This window comes from Ylistrum balloti, unplaced genomic scaffold, assembly GCF_031769215.1.
Source record: "Ylistrum balloti isolate Yb309-2 unplaced genomic scaffold, AGI_CSIRO_Ybal_v1 Utg370498, whole genome shotgun sequence".
Taxonomy (NCBI): domain Eukaryota; kingdom Metazoa; phylum Mollusca; class Bivalvia; order Pectinida; family Pectinidae; genus Ylistrum; species Ylistrum balloti.
In genome coordinates this window covers 47,554-67,301 of record NW_026782323.1, presented here as the reverse complement: position 1 = coordinate 67,301, position 19,748 = coordinate 47,554, and the positions used below count along the sequence as shown (strand labels likewise).

Sequence of the window (19,748 nt, the reverse complement as noted above, 5' to 3'; positions counted from 1 at the left end):
CTGTGCTATTTTCGTTACAAAGTATATGTTTGATCACTATTTTGAACGTAATAATAAGTTTTTTCTTCAACGAAACCTTCACATGTCCTCGGATTGTACGCTGTTGAGTACGCATTTAGTCAAATGTGTGAATATAATTTGTGGTTTATCATATCTGACGGTGTTACACCTGACGAGGTGAGTTGTACGTTATTCACTTAATTAGAGACAGGTAATGATACCGTCAAACAGGTAACAACACGTCAGGTGATGAAAGATTGACGTACGTGAGAGGGTGTGTTGTATATAGCCGGTAGGGCGTCACCGAGTGATACAGGACTCAACACTCTAATACTGAATTAACAATATAGTTAAAGCTAAAAAATAAATTAGCATTTTAAAATCTAAGGTTTGAAATAATCAGACACAATATTTCAGCTATAGAACTGTTTTTTTTTTTTTTTTTTAGTTTTAAAACTCTATTAACCAGCTCAGGACGACCAGCGTGGCCATTCAAACTAAGCATTACATTCAACCCCAGTCTCTTCATGTCTTTTAGATGAGGTTCGATGAAACTCATTTGTATACGTATGACGTCAATACATCAAAATATATTTTACATCTTCAGTGTGGAATATTTACATGTTCCAGAAGAAATGTGTCGATAATTCCATCAGTCAAACATTGTCATGCCGAGAACCTACGGTGTAACTTCTACTTTGCATCATGGTTTCGAGTTCGAGATACAACACGATATTTGATTGGTCTATCAAAGTAACCACGATATACCGTCCGCATATTTCTCATTTGCATATCTCAACCAGATGACGTCAAACACGTCAGTAACCCCGACATGTCATGAAGATGACGTTAGGAACAAAAGGTTGACCACAAAAAATCGATAAAATGTCGTGATTCTTGAGAAAAAAAATGCTCAAATCATGCCCAAAACGACACCAAGTTATCGTTTTTTTTTTTTTTTGCTTGTTTAGATCTACATATATATTATTTGATACATATATTTATTTGCTGTGCTGTCTCTGTTCGTGTCGCCAGTAAAATTTATTTTGCGAAAATAGTGGAGGTCTCCTTCCAGTTCACTTTTGAAGAATAATACGGTAATTTTGAATGGTTTAATAAATAATGTTTTAGATAGAGTGACTCAACTCGACTCATCACACCCTAGTGAACATTCCATATTCCATATACGGTACAATTATCTAGGGTGGTCGGGTGGCGTAGTGGTAACGCATTCGCCTTTCACCTAGCCGACCGGGGTTCTATTCCCGGAACGGTCGTGAAAAGGTAAGGGGTCACCTGCCCGACCACGTGGGTTTTCCCCGGGTACTCTGGTTTCCTCCCACAATAAGACCCATCGCGCGCTTACATCCGGTCCAACAAGAGTGATTAGTATGAGTTGACATAACTTGTATAGCAGTTGTTGTAAAATAAATAAAGTTTATATTTACAATTATCCTAAATGATTGTCTTATTATGGATACAAATAGTTTGTATCAGTGACGATGTGTTCTATTTATCCTGTAATACTCCTGAAAAATTCAGACCATCGAAACTAAAATACCGCTGTTTTCTGTCAATGCCGGATACAGCAAGAATATATGTCTCCTGATATGTTCACCTACGTTACATCAAAGTCTGTCGCGTCTTTGTTGAGTAATTTCAGGATTACCCATCTATATCAAGTTCCCAGATCAATATATATAAAAAAAATCTTTGTATAGGGCAAAGAAAGCATACTTAAACGGATTAAAACTGTAAAGATAACGCGGCACGTGTTTATACGGTTCTTGTACGCTGCACTTCTCCTTATCAAGATCTATCTACCTATGAGGTTTCATGTTGATACCTCTTATAGTTTTTATGCTAAGAGCATTTTGAATGCTCTTCAGCATGTTGCTGTCGCCCCTGAGGCCGAGTATCAGTACTTCGTTTTCATTGGTTCATAATTCGAAAGTTTACTCCTACTCCATCTGCCGGACATTACTGTAATCATTGGATTATCGCCCCTACAAGTTGCTGATGCTAGTCATTAAATGAAACAAACTTATCGACATTTTCTTCATTACTTGTACATCAAGAAAACGTTTTGTGTTGTGTATTAATGATAATCAGACATCGAAATTTGTAAATACAATGACAAAGACTCACGTTTATGGTGGTAATTTTTGCGAGGCGATGCCAATATGGCGACTTAACTTTCTTTTCCGCGCGATGCATTGTGGGTGTCATATACATTTGTATATCTTTTTTTTTTCTTTTTCGAAAATTTACTTCCCGTTTAATACTGTTGAAAACTATTAAAAATACTGAAATATGTAGTTGAAAATAAAAATGAAACTAAAATAAGAATGATTTAGAGTAGCATAAAATTTTGACGGAAACAGCGGGGATGTTCTGTGCTGCTGGACCCTGAAAGAAGACGGCGGCTGAAAGAAGATGGCGGGTAATTTATGTAGGTAAGTATCACTATATATATTTAAGCGGAATTTAAAGTCAATACTTATACTGAACTAGCAATTGCATTTTTTTTTTGCAACAATTCATTTGGAATGAGCCTTCGCGTGTATTGAATTTAGGCTCGACGGCGACGCGCAAGCTGGGCACTGCCGCCATGTCACTTTTTTTTTCAAAATATTTTCAAGACTTTTCCTTTGAAGCAGTATGCATTTGAAAAATGTTATGTAAGCATCTAGCACATTTTTGTTGCTTCCGTAAAGTATTTCAGTATTTTGAAATGGATTTATTTTTGAATGATCGTTTCATAATGGTCTCATCGCAGTCACTTCTGTCAGTGGCCCAACAGATCGGAAATTAAACAGAAAAAAACTTATCCGTAATATTGTACTGTACTACTTACGCTACCGTGAATAGATCTAGGAATCTATCTGTGTAATATATCGATTTTACTTTAAAATATCGGTCACTGTCCGTGCTATTGTAGATCTAGCTCTTTCAAATTTCTGACCGGAGATAATTTGTAAGGTTTACATGTGAAGTTAATATATAAAGTTTTAGCTTAAATTTAGTTTTTGTCTTTCTGACATGATGTCTCGTTGATTCTGTTGAAGAGTGATGCATGTGAACGATTACAATATGAAGATTGGGAATAATGAAGATGTCAATTAACATCTGAATCCCGGAAAGTGTTTTAATGAAGATTAGGATAAACCTAGCAAAGTGTTAGGTCCCAGTGTGAATGTGTAAAGTGTAATTGGTACAATGCTTATTATGCCTGAACTTTTAATATATGTACTGTATTTGTTCATCTCAGAAATTTCAGTATTATGTCAACTGCGTCCACTTTCAGTTCAACACTTTTGATTCATCAATTTTACCCAGCCCTAGGCTCAATATTTGTCGTTAATTGTCGACTGTTTTTTAGCGTTTTAGAGTTTTGTTTTCATGGTGAATGGAATGAAATGAGATAAAAAGTCTAACCAATACCCCTCGAGAGCTAATTAAAACATTGCAGTATTATCACTTTGGGCCTTATTAAAAGTCAAATTGAAACTTTAAGAAACTCAAGTGACTGTAAGTACAACAATAAGATGTCAATAATTAATGAAATTGATTAATTGAGAGGACATTTTCTTAGTATAGTTAACCAGGCTTTGTAGTGGTTTGTTCAGAACTGTAGTTCTGGTTAAGTAACCATTAATTATGTCCTTCCAGCTACAATGACATACATTTTTGAAATACCTCTACTGTAGCTAAATGTGGCATTTGTAATAGATAGCCAAAGTTAATTTTGTGATAGACGTAGCCAAAGTTAATTTTGTGATAGACGTAGCCAATGTTAATTTTAAGATCAGTTAGGACAGCTACTGTTTGTAACAGGCATGGGTTCAATTACATGATGATGTAATTAATTAAAATACAATTGCATTATGAAAATGGCATTGCCATTACATGACGGTCCAATGTAATTAATTAAATCACACATTACTTTTCAAGTCATAATGATTTTTGAAATACAAACGTCAAAATAAATTATCATACTGCACAGATTTATCACACGAATTTAACTTTATGATTCAATCTCTGTATGACCATGGTCAATATATTATTATTTTGCTAGCTGTCCATCGCTTAATAATTTGACAGTCCTGAACGTCAAAATAATTAATTACAGTATATTTAATATAGACTCCTAATGGGAAATTCAAGACTATAGGCTTATACAGAAGTGTATATTTCTTGCACATAATCATAGCAATAATGAAATATTTATTTATTTCCCTTACTCTCTTTCAGCAGGTGGATGTCCCTGAAGAAATGAAATCTGGAATGGTAGAAGGTATCTCTATTGATTCTTCCAACTTGGAATTGGCCATTATGACCAACAATGGATTAGAGGACCTTATGGTGGAGAAAAACGTCCTTCTTTCCAACCTCCAATTAGATGTTGAAGATGATTAATAACTTGAGGAGATGCTAACAACCATGTTGCCTTTTAAGGTCACAGTACTCTCTAAAGGCGGCAATATATTTACAATCGCAAAAGAAGAATCAACAAATCGCGGAAACTTAAAAAATGTGGAAAAGATCTTTGTATACTGCATTTGTAGTAAATTTGTATACAATCTTCAATTTACTTGAGTAGAAAGATTCACTAGTTATACCAAGTTTGTGTAGAAAGGATCACTGTATACTGAGTTTGTAGTGTACATAGAAAGGTTTACGTATTTTTTTCTGTGTTTAGTGTATACAATATATAAAAAAAAAACTTTTTGTGGAAAAGATCACCGCATACTGAGTTTGTTGTTTACAAATGTGTAGAAAAGATCGCTGTATACCGAGTTTATAGTTTACAATTGTCTAGAAAAATCACTGTATACTGAACATAATACGACTTCAGTTTAAAACCTTCATTTAAACGTAGACATGTATTTTTTTTTATTTATCTTAAAAGTCTACCTACAACAATTTTGTGTATGCAATCTTGTACTAGGATATTGACATGACAAGATTACATTGCTGATCAAAGCATGGAAAGAATACTGAATAAAGAAAACAAGATATAAGCATCTTTATCATGTTTTTATTTTTAGCCCACCATCTAATAGATGGTGGGTTATTCAAATCGCCCTGCGTCCGTCGTCCGTCGTCCGTCCGTCTCGCCATCCGTCCGTAAACAATTCTTGTTACCGCTATTTCTGGAAAAGTACTGGATGGATCTTTCTCAAATTTTATATGCAGGTTCCCCTTGGTCCCTAGTTGTGCGTTGTACCTTTATTGGACTGATTCGAATTCAAGATGGCCGACAGGCAGCCATCTTGGATTTTGGAAGTAAAAGTTAATTACTGCTATTTCTTGGAAAGTACTGGATGGATCTTTCTCAAATTTCATATGCAGCTTCCCCTTGGTCCCTAGTTGTGCATTGTACCTTTTTTGGACTGATTCGATTTCAAGATGGCAGACAGGTGGCCGTCTTGGATTTTGAATGTAAAAGTTTGTTACTGCTATTTCTTGGAAAGTACTGGATGGATATTTCTCAAATTTCATATGCAGGTTCCCTTTGGTTCCAAGTTGTGCAATATACCTTTTTGGACTGATCCGAAATCAAGATGGCTGACAGGCAGCCATCTTGGATTTTGAGAGTAAAATCTTGTTACTGCTATATCTGAGGAAGTACTGGATGGATCCTTCTGATATTTCATAGATATTGGTTTCCCTTGGTCCCTAGTTGTGCATTGTACCTTTTTTGGACTGATTTGAAATCAAGTTGGCCCACAGGCAGCCATCTTGGATGTCGACAGTAATACAGCATATTGCCCATTATCCACCTGTAACTGACTGCTATCTAATAATACTTTGGGATCTTTTTCAAATGATATTTGCTAATAGGTGCTTAATAAAAATATCTTGTGCAATCATTGAGTACATTCAATGAAGACCAGTTCATGAACATTTACAACACCTGTAACAAACAAACAAAAAATAAACAAATCTTCAAGAACTGAAAACAGATCCTCAAATGGTGGGCGCCAAGATCCCTCTGGGATCTCTTGTTATTATTATCACTATTAGTTTTTTTTCCATGATGTCTGTCCACATGGAATTTGTAAGCACTCGTGTGCATTCTTATACCACCAAAAGGGTGGGTAAATTGAATCAAGTTGTCTATCTGTCCATCCATCTGTTTGTCTGTCTGTAGTCACATCTTGTCTAGACAACTCCAATGAAATTTTACAGTAATATTCGGGACAATGTGTAGATGTGCATGCACCATTTTCCCCTCGAAATATTGATTGCCATGGCAACTGGTCAATATAGACAGGTTTTGCATGTCGTTAAACTTCTAAACCTGCGGACCAATTTCAACAAAACTTTGCAGGAATATTAGGGAACATGTGCACATGCCGCTGTGTTTCAGAGGATGTTTCTGTGCAAAAGGTCACCATGGGGAGATAACTAAGGCTGTGGGTGTTGGGGGTATTAGTTATCATTTGGATTACAGTTTCAGTTATCCCTGGGCAATGTGGAAAGGATGTAGTAATGATTTTGAGGATTGAATGTAGAGGTCACAGTACTTGCATAAGTACTATATGATTACCTTGTAAACGCATTGAGACTAAGACAGTTAGTATACCTTAATCAAATTTGGAACATGTATCCCTTATGAGGAGAAGTCTGTTTCTTTAGAAATTCAGGGTCAGATGTCAAAGATCAAGGTCACAGTCAAAAAACGGATAGTTGCATGGGGTGTTTTCCTTTGCATTACCCTCGTTTTTCTATCAAATTTCACTACCTAAAAGATATTCACATCTTGCAAATTTCAAGGTTCAAGGTCACTGTCAGGATGTTAAAAAATGATAATACAAGAGGAATAAAATATCTTGCGACAAGTTTTAGAGAACAAAGAATATATAAACATGAAAAATTGGAACAAAGACAATATCTACTTGAAGATTCCCTGAAAAAGTACAAGGAGAATAAGACCAGGTTTTCCGGAAGAATAGGCATCTTCTGTTTTAAGTTATGGTGACAAGTCATGTTTGTTTTAGAAAATTGGCACTTTTATGCAGTCATTTACAAACAATCTGGAAAATGAAGCTGTCCATTATTTGTATGTAGCATGTTATTTGCATGATTGTCTAACTAATGGTCTTAAACCAATAAGATACGCAGTCTTTAAAGTGATAATATGGTGTCCAAGATCAATATTCCCTACAATGTATCCAAAGAAATGGACAACTTCCCTATCATTGCATCCTGGAGCCTACTTGGGACATGTATTACATAAGTAATACTACTATGCTTGTTATTTCTGATATCTGCTGGTCATTTTTTATGGGATGCAATGATTTACTGCTTGCATATAGTTGGTTTCAGTATACAGCAAGCTAATAACAAAGAATTTATTTTTAATGGTCTTAGCATACCAGTACTTTCAGTACTTTGATTGTGTTATGTTCCGGACAAAATTATGACGGACGGACGGACGGACGGAGAGGTAGTTGTGCATATTTCGATATGTGAGCTGCAGAAAGTACAAAGAGCACTTTTGTGTTGCGCCTTTTAAAACCGTATGTGTGAAGATATTAATCCAAATCAATATGCGAGGTGCACTTCGTATCACTTTTGTCAATAATAAAAAAAAAATCCACCACATGCACGAATAATGCTTCCAATAATGATAATTGACATTCTTCCAACACAATACATTTGTCAAAGTTTTCATGAGAGAATGAATTATAAATTGTGTCTTTGTTAAAAATATGGTGGTTTATGGACAGGTCATTTTAGACTTCACGGACAGTTTACAACAGCTGATGCTCACAATTATGTACAAGTCTTCCTAGACGTCATTGACAAATCACCTCAGATATTGATAACCGGACGAATCACCTCAGATATTGATAACCGGACGAATCACCTCAGATATTGATTACCGGACGAATCACCTCAGATATTGATTACCGGACGAATCACCTCAGATATTGATAACCGGACGAATCACCTCAGATATTGATAACCGGACGAATCAACCTCAGATATTGATAACCGACGAATCACCTCAGATATTGATTACCGGACGAATCAATCTCAGATATTGATTACCGGACGAATCACCTCAGATATTGATAACCGGACGAATCAATCTCGGATATTAATAACCGGACGAATCACCTCAGATATTGATAACCGACGAATCACCTCAGATATTGATTACCGGACGAATCAATCTCAGATATTGATTACCGGACGAATCAATCTCAGATATTGATTACCGGACGAATCACCTCAGATATTGATAACCGGACGAATCAATCTCAGATATTGATTACCGGACGAATCAATCTCAGATATTGATTACCGGACGAATCACCTCAGATATTGATAACCGGACGAATCAATCTCGGATATTAATAACCGGACGAATCACCTCAGATATTAATAACCGGACGAATCACCTCAGATATTGATAACCGGACGAATCACCTCAGATATTGATAACCAGACGAATCACCTCAGATATTCCTTAACGTCGAATTCCTGAATACAACAGTGGTTGAAGCACACAATTATGGACAAGTCTTCCAAGAATTTATTAAACTCAGTTATTGCCGAATAGATAAAACACCTCAGATATTACTGTTATCATGATCATAAAATATCACAGTCATCAAACATGTAAATGAAGAAGAAAAATGTGTTTTGTAAATGGACCATTGTTTAATCATGGTACAAAGAAAATAACACTTAGGTTGAAGTTTCAATAATACAAAACAGGTTCAGAGTGTGAACATGAAGATCAAATTACACTCATGAACACAAACATGAACAAAGATATTCGTACATAATTGTAAATTCAAATTTTCAACATAATCAAACAAACAAGAGGCCCATGGGCCTTAACGGTCATCTGACTACAAAAACTTACCCATGGTCCGATGATCTAAAATGACAAAAATTGAAAACTTACTTTTCCAGATCTGGACACCATAAAAGAATTTCAAAAAAGGTAAAACTATTTGATAGCAACCTGACCCATATATCAAATCTTACAAATCTTCAATAAAAATTCACCACTACATGATTTGACAAAAGAAAAGGCCCAATGGTCTTAACACTCATCTGAATTCCATAAACAGTTTGTGTTGTGTTATATATATCACATAAAACATCTTGTTAACATAGTTAACTGTCATCCTATATTATGGATTCTAATAGAGATTGAATTAGAGAAAAAAGTATTTCTGTATAAGTTTCCAACTTAATACCCCTCCCCAGGGGAAAATGCCGCCACATACGATGCTTCCACCTCATGGATTGATTATAAGTCCCATTTTGAGGCATGCGCAAGGATCAATGGCTGGTCCTATTATGAAAAAGGCCCACATCTGGCTGTTGCCCTAAGAGGACAGGCATATTAGGAGACCTTGCTGTCTCACAACAACAGGACTACTACTCCCTGATAACCTCACTAGAGGCAATACCTGTTGACAGGAACTGATCACTATATAGTAGTTAGACAAGCACTATTTAATCCAATGCTTTCGTTTCAGGTACGTCTTGGTAGGGCAAGTGACATTTTTTTCATGGCATATTGTTTATGGCAAAATTTGCCGTTTAAACCAACTGATATACAATATTCCTACATTTTTTATCATTGTCTGAAAGAGGAAACATGATCAGTGGATTTATATTCAATAAAATGTCTGCAAATGTTTTTTTGTTTTTTGGGTTTTTTTTGATAAAGTTTTCTAGGTGTTGGTAAAATCGATGCATGCTGTAGTGAAACCGACAAACAGTCAAATTCCCCACGAATCTTTATATAGGGCGGATTTTGAACATGACCTACATACATTCTTCAAATTACCTGAACAGTGTGCCGATAGATAAGTGCTTGTTTTTGTAAGTTAGAGTTAAGGTAATAAAGTTATCTTTAATGAGCCCGCCTCCTACAGGTCTACACAGTAATCGAACGCAAATCGACACACCGATTTACTAATAAAACTAGGATTTTTAAAAATGAAAACTGTATTTTTTATTAGCAGAATGGTTATATATGTAAAAAGCCCTTTCAGTTGCACAATGGCGGATATGTTAGCCAAAGTTGATCTTAGCATTGTTAGTATTTACAGTTTAGAAGATTTTAGAATCGACTAATTTCCCTTTATACTGAGATATTTTATTATTTTTATGATCGAAAGATCGCGGGCATATTATGTCTGTCTGTCTGTTTGTCTGCTATCAACAATAACCTTGCCCATAACTATTGCACCGTAAGAGATAGGACTTTCATATTTGTCATGTGTGTCTCTTGTGACTAGAAATGTTTCACTATGTGTTAGGATTTTTTTTTATTTCATTTACGATAAATTATTTGGAAATACATGATGAAACTCGGAAAAAAGCTTGCTGCGAAGCCGGGTCCGTGTTAACAGACATTACCTGTTGTCATTAAAAAGATTTATTAGCCCCGAGTCCTGATAGGATTACGATGGAATGTTTAAATTAAAGACTTGCATTTGTAGATATAAACAATAGTTCTGACAAACAAACAAAAACAGACAAACGCATAAATACATAAACAAATAACAGAATGAATAATAGATACAACAATTGTTATTGAATAAATAAATAGGATCAATAGATCAACAAATAAATAGATAGGATCAATAGATAGACAAATAAATAAATAGATAGGATAAATAGATAAATTAATAAATAGGATAGGATAAATAGATAGACAAATAAATAGATAGGATAAATAGATAGACAAATAGATAAATAGATAGGATAAATAGATAGACAAATAAATAAATAGATAGGATAAATAGATAGACAAATAAATAGATAGATAGGATAAATAGATAGACAAATAAATAAATAGATAGACAAATAGATAGAATAGATAGACAAATAAAGATAGATAAATAGATAGACAAATAAATAAATAGATAGGATAAATAGATAGACAAATAAATAAATAGATAGGATAAATAGATAGACAAATAGATAGATAGGATAAATAGATAGACAAATAGATAGATAGGATAAATAGATAGACAAATAAATAGATAGGATAAATAGATAGACAAATAAATAGATAGGATAAATAGATAGATAGGATAAATAGATAAATAGGATAAATAGATAGATAGGATAAATAGATAGACAAATAAATAAGATAGATAGATAGACAAATAAATAAATAAATAAGATAGACAAATAAATAAGATAGATAGATAGACAAATAAATAAATAAATAAATAAATAGGATAAATAGATAGACAAATAAATAAGCGTTAGGGCTTTAATCTAAGTAAACTTATGATATAAATGAAATAAATAAAAGATATTTTTGATGTATAAAGGAAAAAAGCTAACATAACACCACAATACGTGATGGTGACGGCTTCCTGTTATTATCATAAAAATGTAACATTCATCGAGATCAATGGAAGAAAAATGAACTCCTTTATAGAGACAATCAAATGAAAATAGAGGTTGATTAACTATAGACGTTAAGCATGTATTGACACGTGGTGTTCATTTAAATTAGGTTAGTCTTCATATTCTCAGAATAAATACTATATCATTATAATATGTATTTATTCGGTTCACATCGCTAAGATTCGTGTCCAATACACCATTCCTTGTCGTTATAAAGATAAATGACGATGGCGATTTAGTCTGAGTTCCGGAACAATTGGGGCTTGTTAAATGAAACCGTTCATCCGGATATTGATTCGGAAAAAATCCGACAAGAGTTATGCAACAATGATCCGATGCTTTCAAAAAGAGAAATAAAATATTTGTGGTTTTTAGTTCATCCGCTCTCTTGTCACTTTCATTTCGATTAAGTGGTTGGGCGGGCGGTGCAATGGTAACGCACTCGCCTTTTACCTAAACGTAAAGGTTTCGGTTCCCGGAGAGATATGGTGGTCACCTTGGTTTTCTCCCACACTAAGGCCCCTCGCACCTTCAATCCGGCCCAACAAGAGTAATTGACTTAAGTTGGAAAAACTTGCTTCACAATTGTTGTAAAATAAATATCTATATATATCTATCAATATTGTTTTTGTCATTAGCTTGACAAAGATTTCCTCGCGCTTTGTATGCATACGTTGATAAATGACATACTAAAATTTACCTTCAAAGCTAGTATAATAATTAGCCGTGTTTTACTACACCTTGTCATCGTACAACTACAAGGGATCAAACGATGATCAAGATACATATACAGTTTCAGAGTAAATATGTATGAGGTATGTATTCGGTTCTCCAATATTGATGACTGAAAAAAAAACATCCGTATAAAATGAATTTATACATCTAAATGTTTTAGTCTAGGAATACAGAATAGAACCATCTTTATCAGAGAACATGCAATCTGTTTAGCACTTCAACAATTCTATCAGTCATTGTAATTAAGTACCTATATGTATTGTAATGGAATAAAATAGCTTCTAATTGTTGTTGTTACTATTTCCTTGTTCTTGTTTTTACACACACAGAAAGACACACCTTACAGAGACACTTACATATAACTATATAGATACACAGACACACAGAAAGACACACCTTACAGAGACAGATATAGATACACAGATACACAGAAAGACACACCTTACAGAGACAGATATAGATACACAGATACACAGAAAGACACATCTTACAGAGACACTTACATATAACTATATAGATACACAGACACACAGAAAGACACACCTTACAGAGACAGATATAGATACACAGATACACAGAAAGACACACCTTACAGAGACAGATATAGATACACAGATACACAGAAAGACACATCTTACAGAGACACTTACATATAACTATATAGATACACAGATACACAGAAAGACACATCTTACAGAGACACTTACATATAACTATATAGATACACAGATACACAGAAAGACACATCTTACAGAGACACTTACATATAACTATATAGATACACAGACACACAGAAATACACATCTTACAGAGACAGATATAGATACACAGATACACAGAAAGACATGCCTTACAGAGACAGATATAGATACACAGACACACAGAAAGACACACCTTACAGAGACAGATATAGATACACAGACACACAGAAAGACACACCTTACAGAGACAGATATAGATACACAGACACACAGAAAGACACACCTTACAGAGACACTTACATATAACTATATAGATACACAGACACACAGAAAGACACATCTTACAGAGACAGATATAGATACACAGATACACAGAAAGACATACCTTACAGAGACACTTACATATAACTATATAGATACACAGATACACAGAAAGACACATCTTACAGAGACAGATATAGATACACAGACACACAGAAAGACACACCTTACAGAGACAGATATAGATACACTGACACACAGAAAGACACATCTTACAGAGACAGATATAGATACACAGACACACAGAAAGACACACCTTACAGAGACAGATATAGATACACAGACACACAGAAAGACACACCTTACAGAGACAGATATAGATACACAGACACACAGAAATACACATCTTACAGGGACAGATATAGATACACAGATACACAGAAAGACACACCTTACAGAGATACTTACATATAACTATATAGATACACAGATACACAGAAAGACACATCTTACAGAGACAGATATAGATACACAGATACACAGAAAGACACATCTTACAGAGACACTTACATATAACTATATAGATACACAGATACACAGAAAGACACACCTTACAGAGACACTTACATATAACTATATAGATACACAGATACACAGAAAGACACATCTTACAGAGACAGATATAGATACACAGATACACAGAAAGACACACCTTACAGAGATACTTACATATAACTATATAGATACACAGATACACAGAAAGACACATCTTACAGAGACACTTACACATAACTATATAGATACACAGACACACAGAAAGACATACCTTACAGAGACAGATATAGATACACAGATACACAGAAAGACACATCTTACAGAGACACTTACACATAACTATATAGATACACAGATACACAGAAAGAAACATCTTACAGAAACAGATATAGATACACTGACACACAGAAATACACACCTTACAGAGACAGATATAGATACACAGATACACAGAAAGACACACCTTACAGAGACAGATATAGATACACAGATACACAGAAAGACATGCCTTACAGAGACACTTACATATAACTATATAGATACACAGATACACATAAAGACACATCTTACAGAGACACTTACATATAACTATATAGATACACAGATACACAGAAAGACACATCTTACAGAGACACTTACATATAACTATATAGATACACAGATACACAGAAAGACACATCTTACAGAGACACTTACACATAACTATATAGATACACAGATACACAGAAAGACACATCTTACAGAGACACTTACATATAACTATATAGATACACAGATACACAGAAAGACACATCTTACAGAGACAGATATAGATACACAGATACACAGAAAGACACACCTTACAGAGACAGATATAGATACACAGATACACAGAAAGACACATCTTACAGAGACACTTATAACTATATATACACAGACACACAGAAAGACACACCTTACAGAGACAGATATAGATACACAGACACACAGAAAGACACACCTTACAGAGACACTTACATATATATATAGATACACAGACACACAGAAAGACACATACAGAGACAGATATAGATACACAGACACACAGAAAGACACATCTTACAGAGACAGATATAGATACACTGACACACAGAAAGACACACCTTACAGAGACAGATATAGATACACAGATACACAGAAAGACACACCTTACAGAGACAGATATAGATACACAGATACACAGATAGACACATCTTACAGAGACAGATATAGATACACAGATACACAGAAAGACACACCTTACAGAGACACTTACATATAACTATATAGATACACAGATACACAGAAAGACACACCTTACAGAGACACTTACATATTACTATATAGATACACAGATACACAGAAAGACACACCTTACAGAGACACTTACATATTACTATATAGATACACAGATACACAGAAAGACACATCTTACAGAGACACTTACATATAACTATATAGATACACAGATACACAGAAATACACACCTTACAGAGACAGATATAGATACACAGATACACAGAAAGACACACCTTACAGAGACACTTACATATAACTATATAGATACACAGATACACAGAAAGACACACCTTACAGAGACACTTACATATAACTATATAGATACACAGATACACAGAAATACACATCTTACAGAGACAGATATAGATACACAGATACACAGAAAGACATACCTTACAGAGACACTTACATATAACTATATAGATACACAGATACACAGAAAGACACATCTTACAGAGACAGATATAGATACACAGACACACAGAAAGACACACCTTACAGAGACAGATATAGATACACTGACACACAGAAAGACACATCTTACAGAGACAGATATAGATACACTGACACACAGAAAGACACACCTTACAGAGACAGATATAGATACACAGACACACAGAAAGACACACCTTACAGAGACAGATATAGATACACTGACACACAGAAAGACACATCTTACAGAGACAGATATAGATACACAGACACACAGAAAGACACATCTTACAGAGACACTTACACATAACTGTATAGATACACAGACACATAGACAGACACTCCTGCCAGAAAGAAACGTATACAGCTGAAATATTTTAATTGGTTCGGAACCTCGTTAGGTATTATACCATATTGTTCTGATTAGAATAAAAATCAGTTATATATACTACGCTGGTTTATTCATTAAACCACGGTTATATATAAATACAAAGGAGTGTCTACTTTCCGAAGAATAGCTCGTGTTTTCTTCCTTGTGTATTAAGATGTAATGACATCTTATTATTTCTGTGGAAAAAAAACGGCCAGTTTCCTAAAATATTGGAGATAATTGTTTACATCAGCGAAATCTGACCGTTATCAACTGTACCCGGATTTCTCCTTGTGTCATGTTTACGCTCCCAAGGGACAGTGACCTTGTTGGTGTCATATCTGTTTAAATATCACATGACTTTGGTATTTTTATTTTTTCACAATATACAACGAGCCTTTAAAAATTACAGGACTCAGAGGGCAGGGTGATCAATTTCCGTCAAGTTTTGTCCATCAGTCGAATGACCGTCTCGATTTAAGGAGACGAAACCTGAATATGTTTGTTATCGTTATTAACATGAAAACAAAAGCTATTAAATCTCGCCTTTTATCTATGTACCTATATCTTATATATATCTTATTATTAATTTCATATTTTATTTTAAATTCATTAATAAGTGGTTTGAAATTAAACATCAGATCGTTGTTTATTTCAGTTTGTACGTTTGTGGGTTTCCTACAATTTTACTCCACCACGTTGTCAATTTCAAATCTGCTTGTGCTGACCATTGATCGTTGGATCTCGGTGACCAGGCCGTTGAAGTATACACGCTGGATGACCAACAAGACATCATATGTCTGCATCGCTTTCATATGGATCGCTGTATTCCTTATTGACATTCCCATGGTATTTCCGGCAGTTGGCCACTTCCGGGACATGCGCAAAGTGTATATTTGTAGCCCACAATGGCAGACAAATCTCGCATATACATTTGTTTTGATAGCTGTGTATCTTCTGCCATCATTTACGATGGTCCTGGTTTTAAACCTGAGGTTGTTTTGTCTCTCTCGTAAACATCGTCTTAAGATGAACAGTATCGAAAGACAGACCCAATCAAGGAATTCACTTTCATCAATGAAATCTAAAATTGTGATATTTACAATTGTTTTGACATTTGAAATTTCCTGGATGCCATACTTTGTAGTGGAGATAATTCGTCTCTTCAGTTTAGCCGTTGTAGATAACAATGTTACGTTCATTGTGTCCTGGGTCGCAGTGTGTAACAGTTTTATGAATTCTGTGATATATACGTGTTTGAACCGGAAGTTTCGGGAAGGAATCAGGATCCTGTTCCGATGTCAGAAACAGCCAGACTACATTATGAACAGGGAGAGTTTGTTATGACAGAGGTCTGTTCGGGAGAATAACATCAACAATTCGATGGATTTTCAACCCGAGTCTTATATTTGATGTGTTATTGGTGTTGTAATATATACAAGTCATGGATAAACAGTTCATATCCACTGACAGGGTCAGCAGAGACAAATATGATGAAACAGGATGGATCTCGTTAACGGATGTGATTGACGGATATGACGTAATACCAGCTTACTTCCGACATGCTGTTTTGCACCGTGGCAGTTACCTCACGTTCTGAAACCTTATTTATATCGTAATGTTATTTACAGACTTGACCAATGATATTAAACAATGACGAGACGGCTCTTCAGAATTAGCAATACTCAAACATGCTTGAGGTTAGACACGGAGGTGCCAATATAATCCTATCTAAATAGTAACAAAATCTGTAGACCTGCTACTTTCCATTTCCAACAGCAAACCGAAGTGTCCAGACTAACAAGGTTCTATTGTACACACAAACCAACGTGTCCAGACTAACAAGGTTCTACCGTACACACAAACCAACGTGTCCAGACTAACAAGGTTCCACTGTACACACAAACCGAAGTGTCCAGACTAACAAGGTTCCATTGTACACACAAACCGAAGTGTCCAGACTAACAAGGTTCCACTGTACACACAAACCAGTATGTCCAGACTAACAAGGTTCTATTGTACACACAAACCGGGGTGTTCAGATTAACAAGGTTCAACTGTACACACAAACGAGGATGTCCAGCTAACATGGTTCTGCTGTACACAAAAACCGAGGTGTTCAGAGTTAAAGGTTCTATTGTACACACAAACCGGGGTGTCCAGACTAACAAGGTTCTATTGTACACACAAACCAAAGTGTCCAGACTAACGAGGTTCTACTGTACACAAAAACGAAGATGTTCAGCTAACATGGTTCTGCTGTACACACAAACCAGGATGTTCAGACAAACAAGGTTCTATAGTATATACACAAACCAGGGTGTTCAGACTAACAAGGTACCACTGTACACAAAAACTAGGATGCCCAGACAAAGAAGGTTCTATTGTACACACAAACCGGGGTGTTCAAACTAACAAGGTTCTACTGTACACACTAACCGGGATGTTCAGACTAACAAAGTTCTATTGTACACACAAACCGGGTTGTTCAGACTAAAAAGGTTCTATTGTACACACAAACTTTAGTGTCCAGACTAACAAGGTTCCACTGTACACACAAACCAGTATGTCCAGACTAACAATGTTCTATTGTACACATAAAACAAAGTGTCCAGACTGACAATTTTCCATTGTACACACAAACCGGGATGTCCAGCTAACATCGTTCTGCTGTACACACAAACACAAACCGGGATGTCCAGCTAACATGGTTCTGCTGTACACACAAACCGAGGTGTTCAGACTAACAAGGTTCCACTGTACACACAAACCAAAGTGTCTAGACTAACAAGGTTCTACTGTACACACAAACCAGGATGTCCAGACTAACAAGGTTCCACTGTACACACAACCCAGGATGTCCAGACTAACAAGGTTCCACTACACACACAACCCAGGATGTCCAGACTAACAAGGTTCCACTGTACACACAAACCAAAGTGTCCAGACTAACAAGGTTCCATTGTACACACAACCCAAAGTGTTCAGACTAACAAGGTTCTACTGTACACACAAACCAAAGTGTCCAGACTAACAAGGTTCTACTGTACACACAAACCAAAGTGTCCAGACTAACCAGGTTCCACTGTACACACAACTCAGGATGTCCAGACTAACAAGGTTCCACTACACACACAACCCAGGATGTCCAGACTAACAAGGTTCCACTGTACACACAAACCAAAGTGTCCAGACTAACAAGGTTCCACTGTACACACAAACCAAAGTGTCCAGACTAACAAGGTTCTACTGTACACACAAACCAAAGTGTCCAGACTAACAAGGTTCCACTGTACACACAACCCAGGATGTCCAGACTAACAAGGTTCTACTGTACACACAACCCAAAGTGTTCAGACTAACAAGGTTCTACTGTACACACAAACCAAAGTGTCCAGACTAACAAGGTTCCATTGTACACACAAACCAAAGTGTCCAGACTAACAAGGTTCTACTGTACACACAAACCAAAGTGTCCAGACTAACAAGGTTCCACTGTACACACAAACCAAAGTGTCCAGACTAACAAGGTTCCACTGTACACACAAACCAAAGTGTCCAGACTAACAAGGTTCTATAGTATATACACAAACCAGGGTGTCCAGACTAACAAGGTTCCACTGTACACACAAACCAAAGTGTCCAGACTAACAAGGTTCCACTGTACACACAAACCAAAGTGTCCAGACTAACAAGGTTCTACTGTACACACAAACCAGGATGTCCAGACTAACAAGGTTCTACTGTACACACAAACCAAAGTGTCCAGACTAACAAGGTTCTACTGTACACACAAACCAAAGTGTCCAGACTAACAAGGTTCCACTGTACACACAAACCAAAGTGTCCAGACTAACAAGGTTCTACTGTACACACAAACCAAAGTGTCCAGACTAACAAGGTTCTACTGTACACACAACCCAGGATGTCCAGACTAACAAGGTTCTACTGTACACACAACCCAAAGTGTTCAGACTAACAAGGTTCTACTG

At 35.7% G+C, this 19,748-nt stretch overlaps 1 protein-coding gene across 1 annotated transcript in view; it reads left to right on the top strand.

Annotated features, from left to right (window-relative positions):
• LOC132555491 (dopamine receptor 2-like) overlaps nucleotides 1–17,173 on the top strand; it is a 42,646-nt gene extending 25,473 nt beyond the window's left edge. Inside the window, exon 2 of the mRNA XM_060219841.1 lies at nucleotides 16,415–17,173. Within this exon, the coding sequence (XP_060075824.1) occupies nucleotides 16,415–17,103 (689 nt within the window). The 3' untranslated portion in view covers nucleotides 17,104–17,173. The remainder of the gene's footprint in view (nucleotides 1–16,414) is intronic.
• The last annotated feature ends 2,575 nt before the right edge of the window (nucleotides 17,174–19,748 follow it).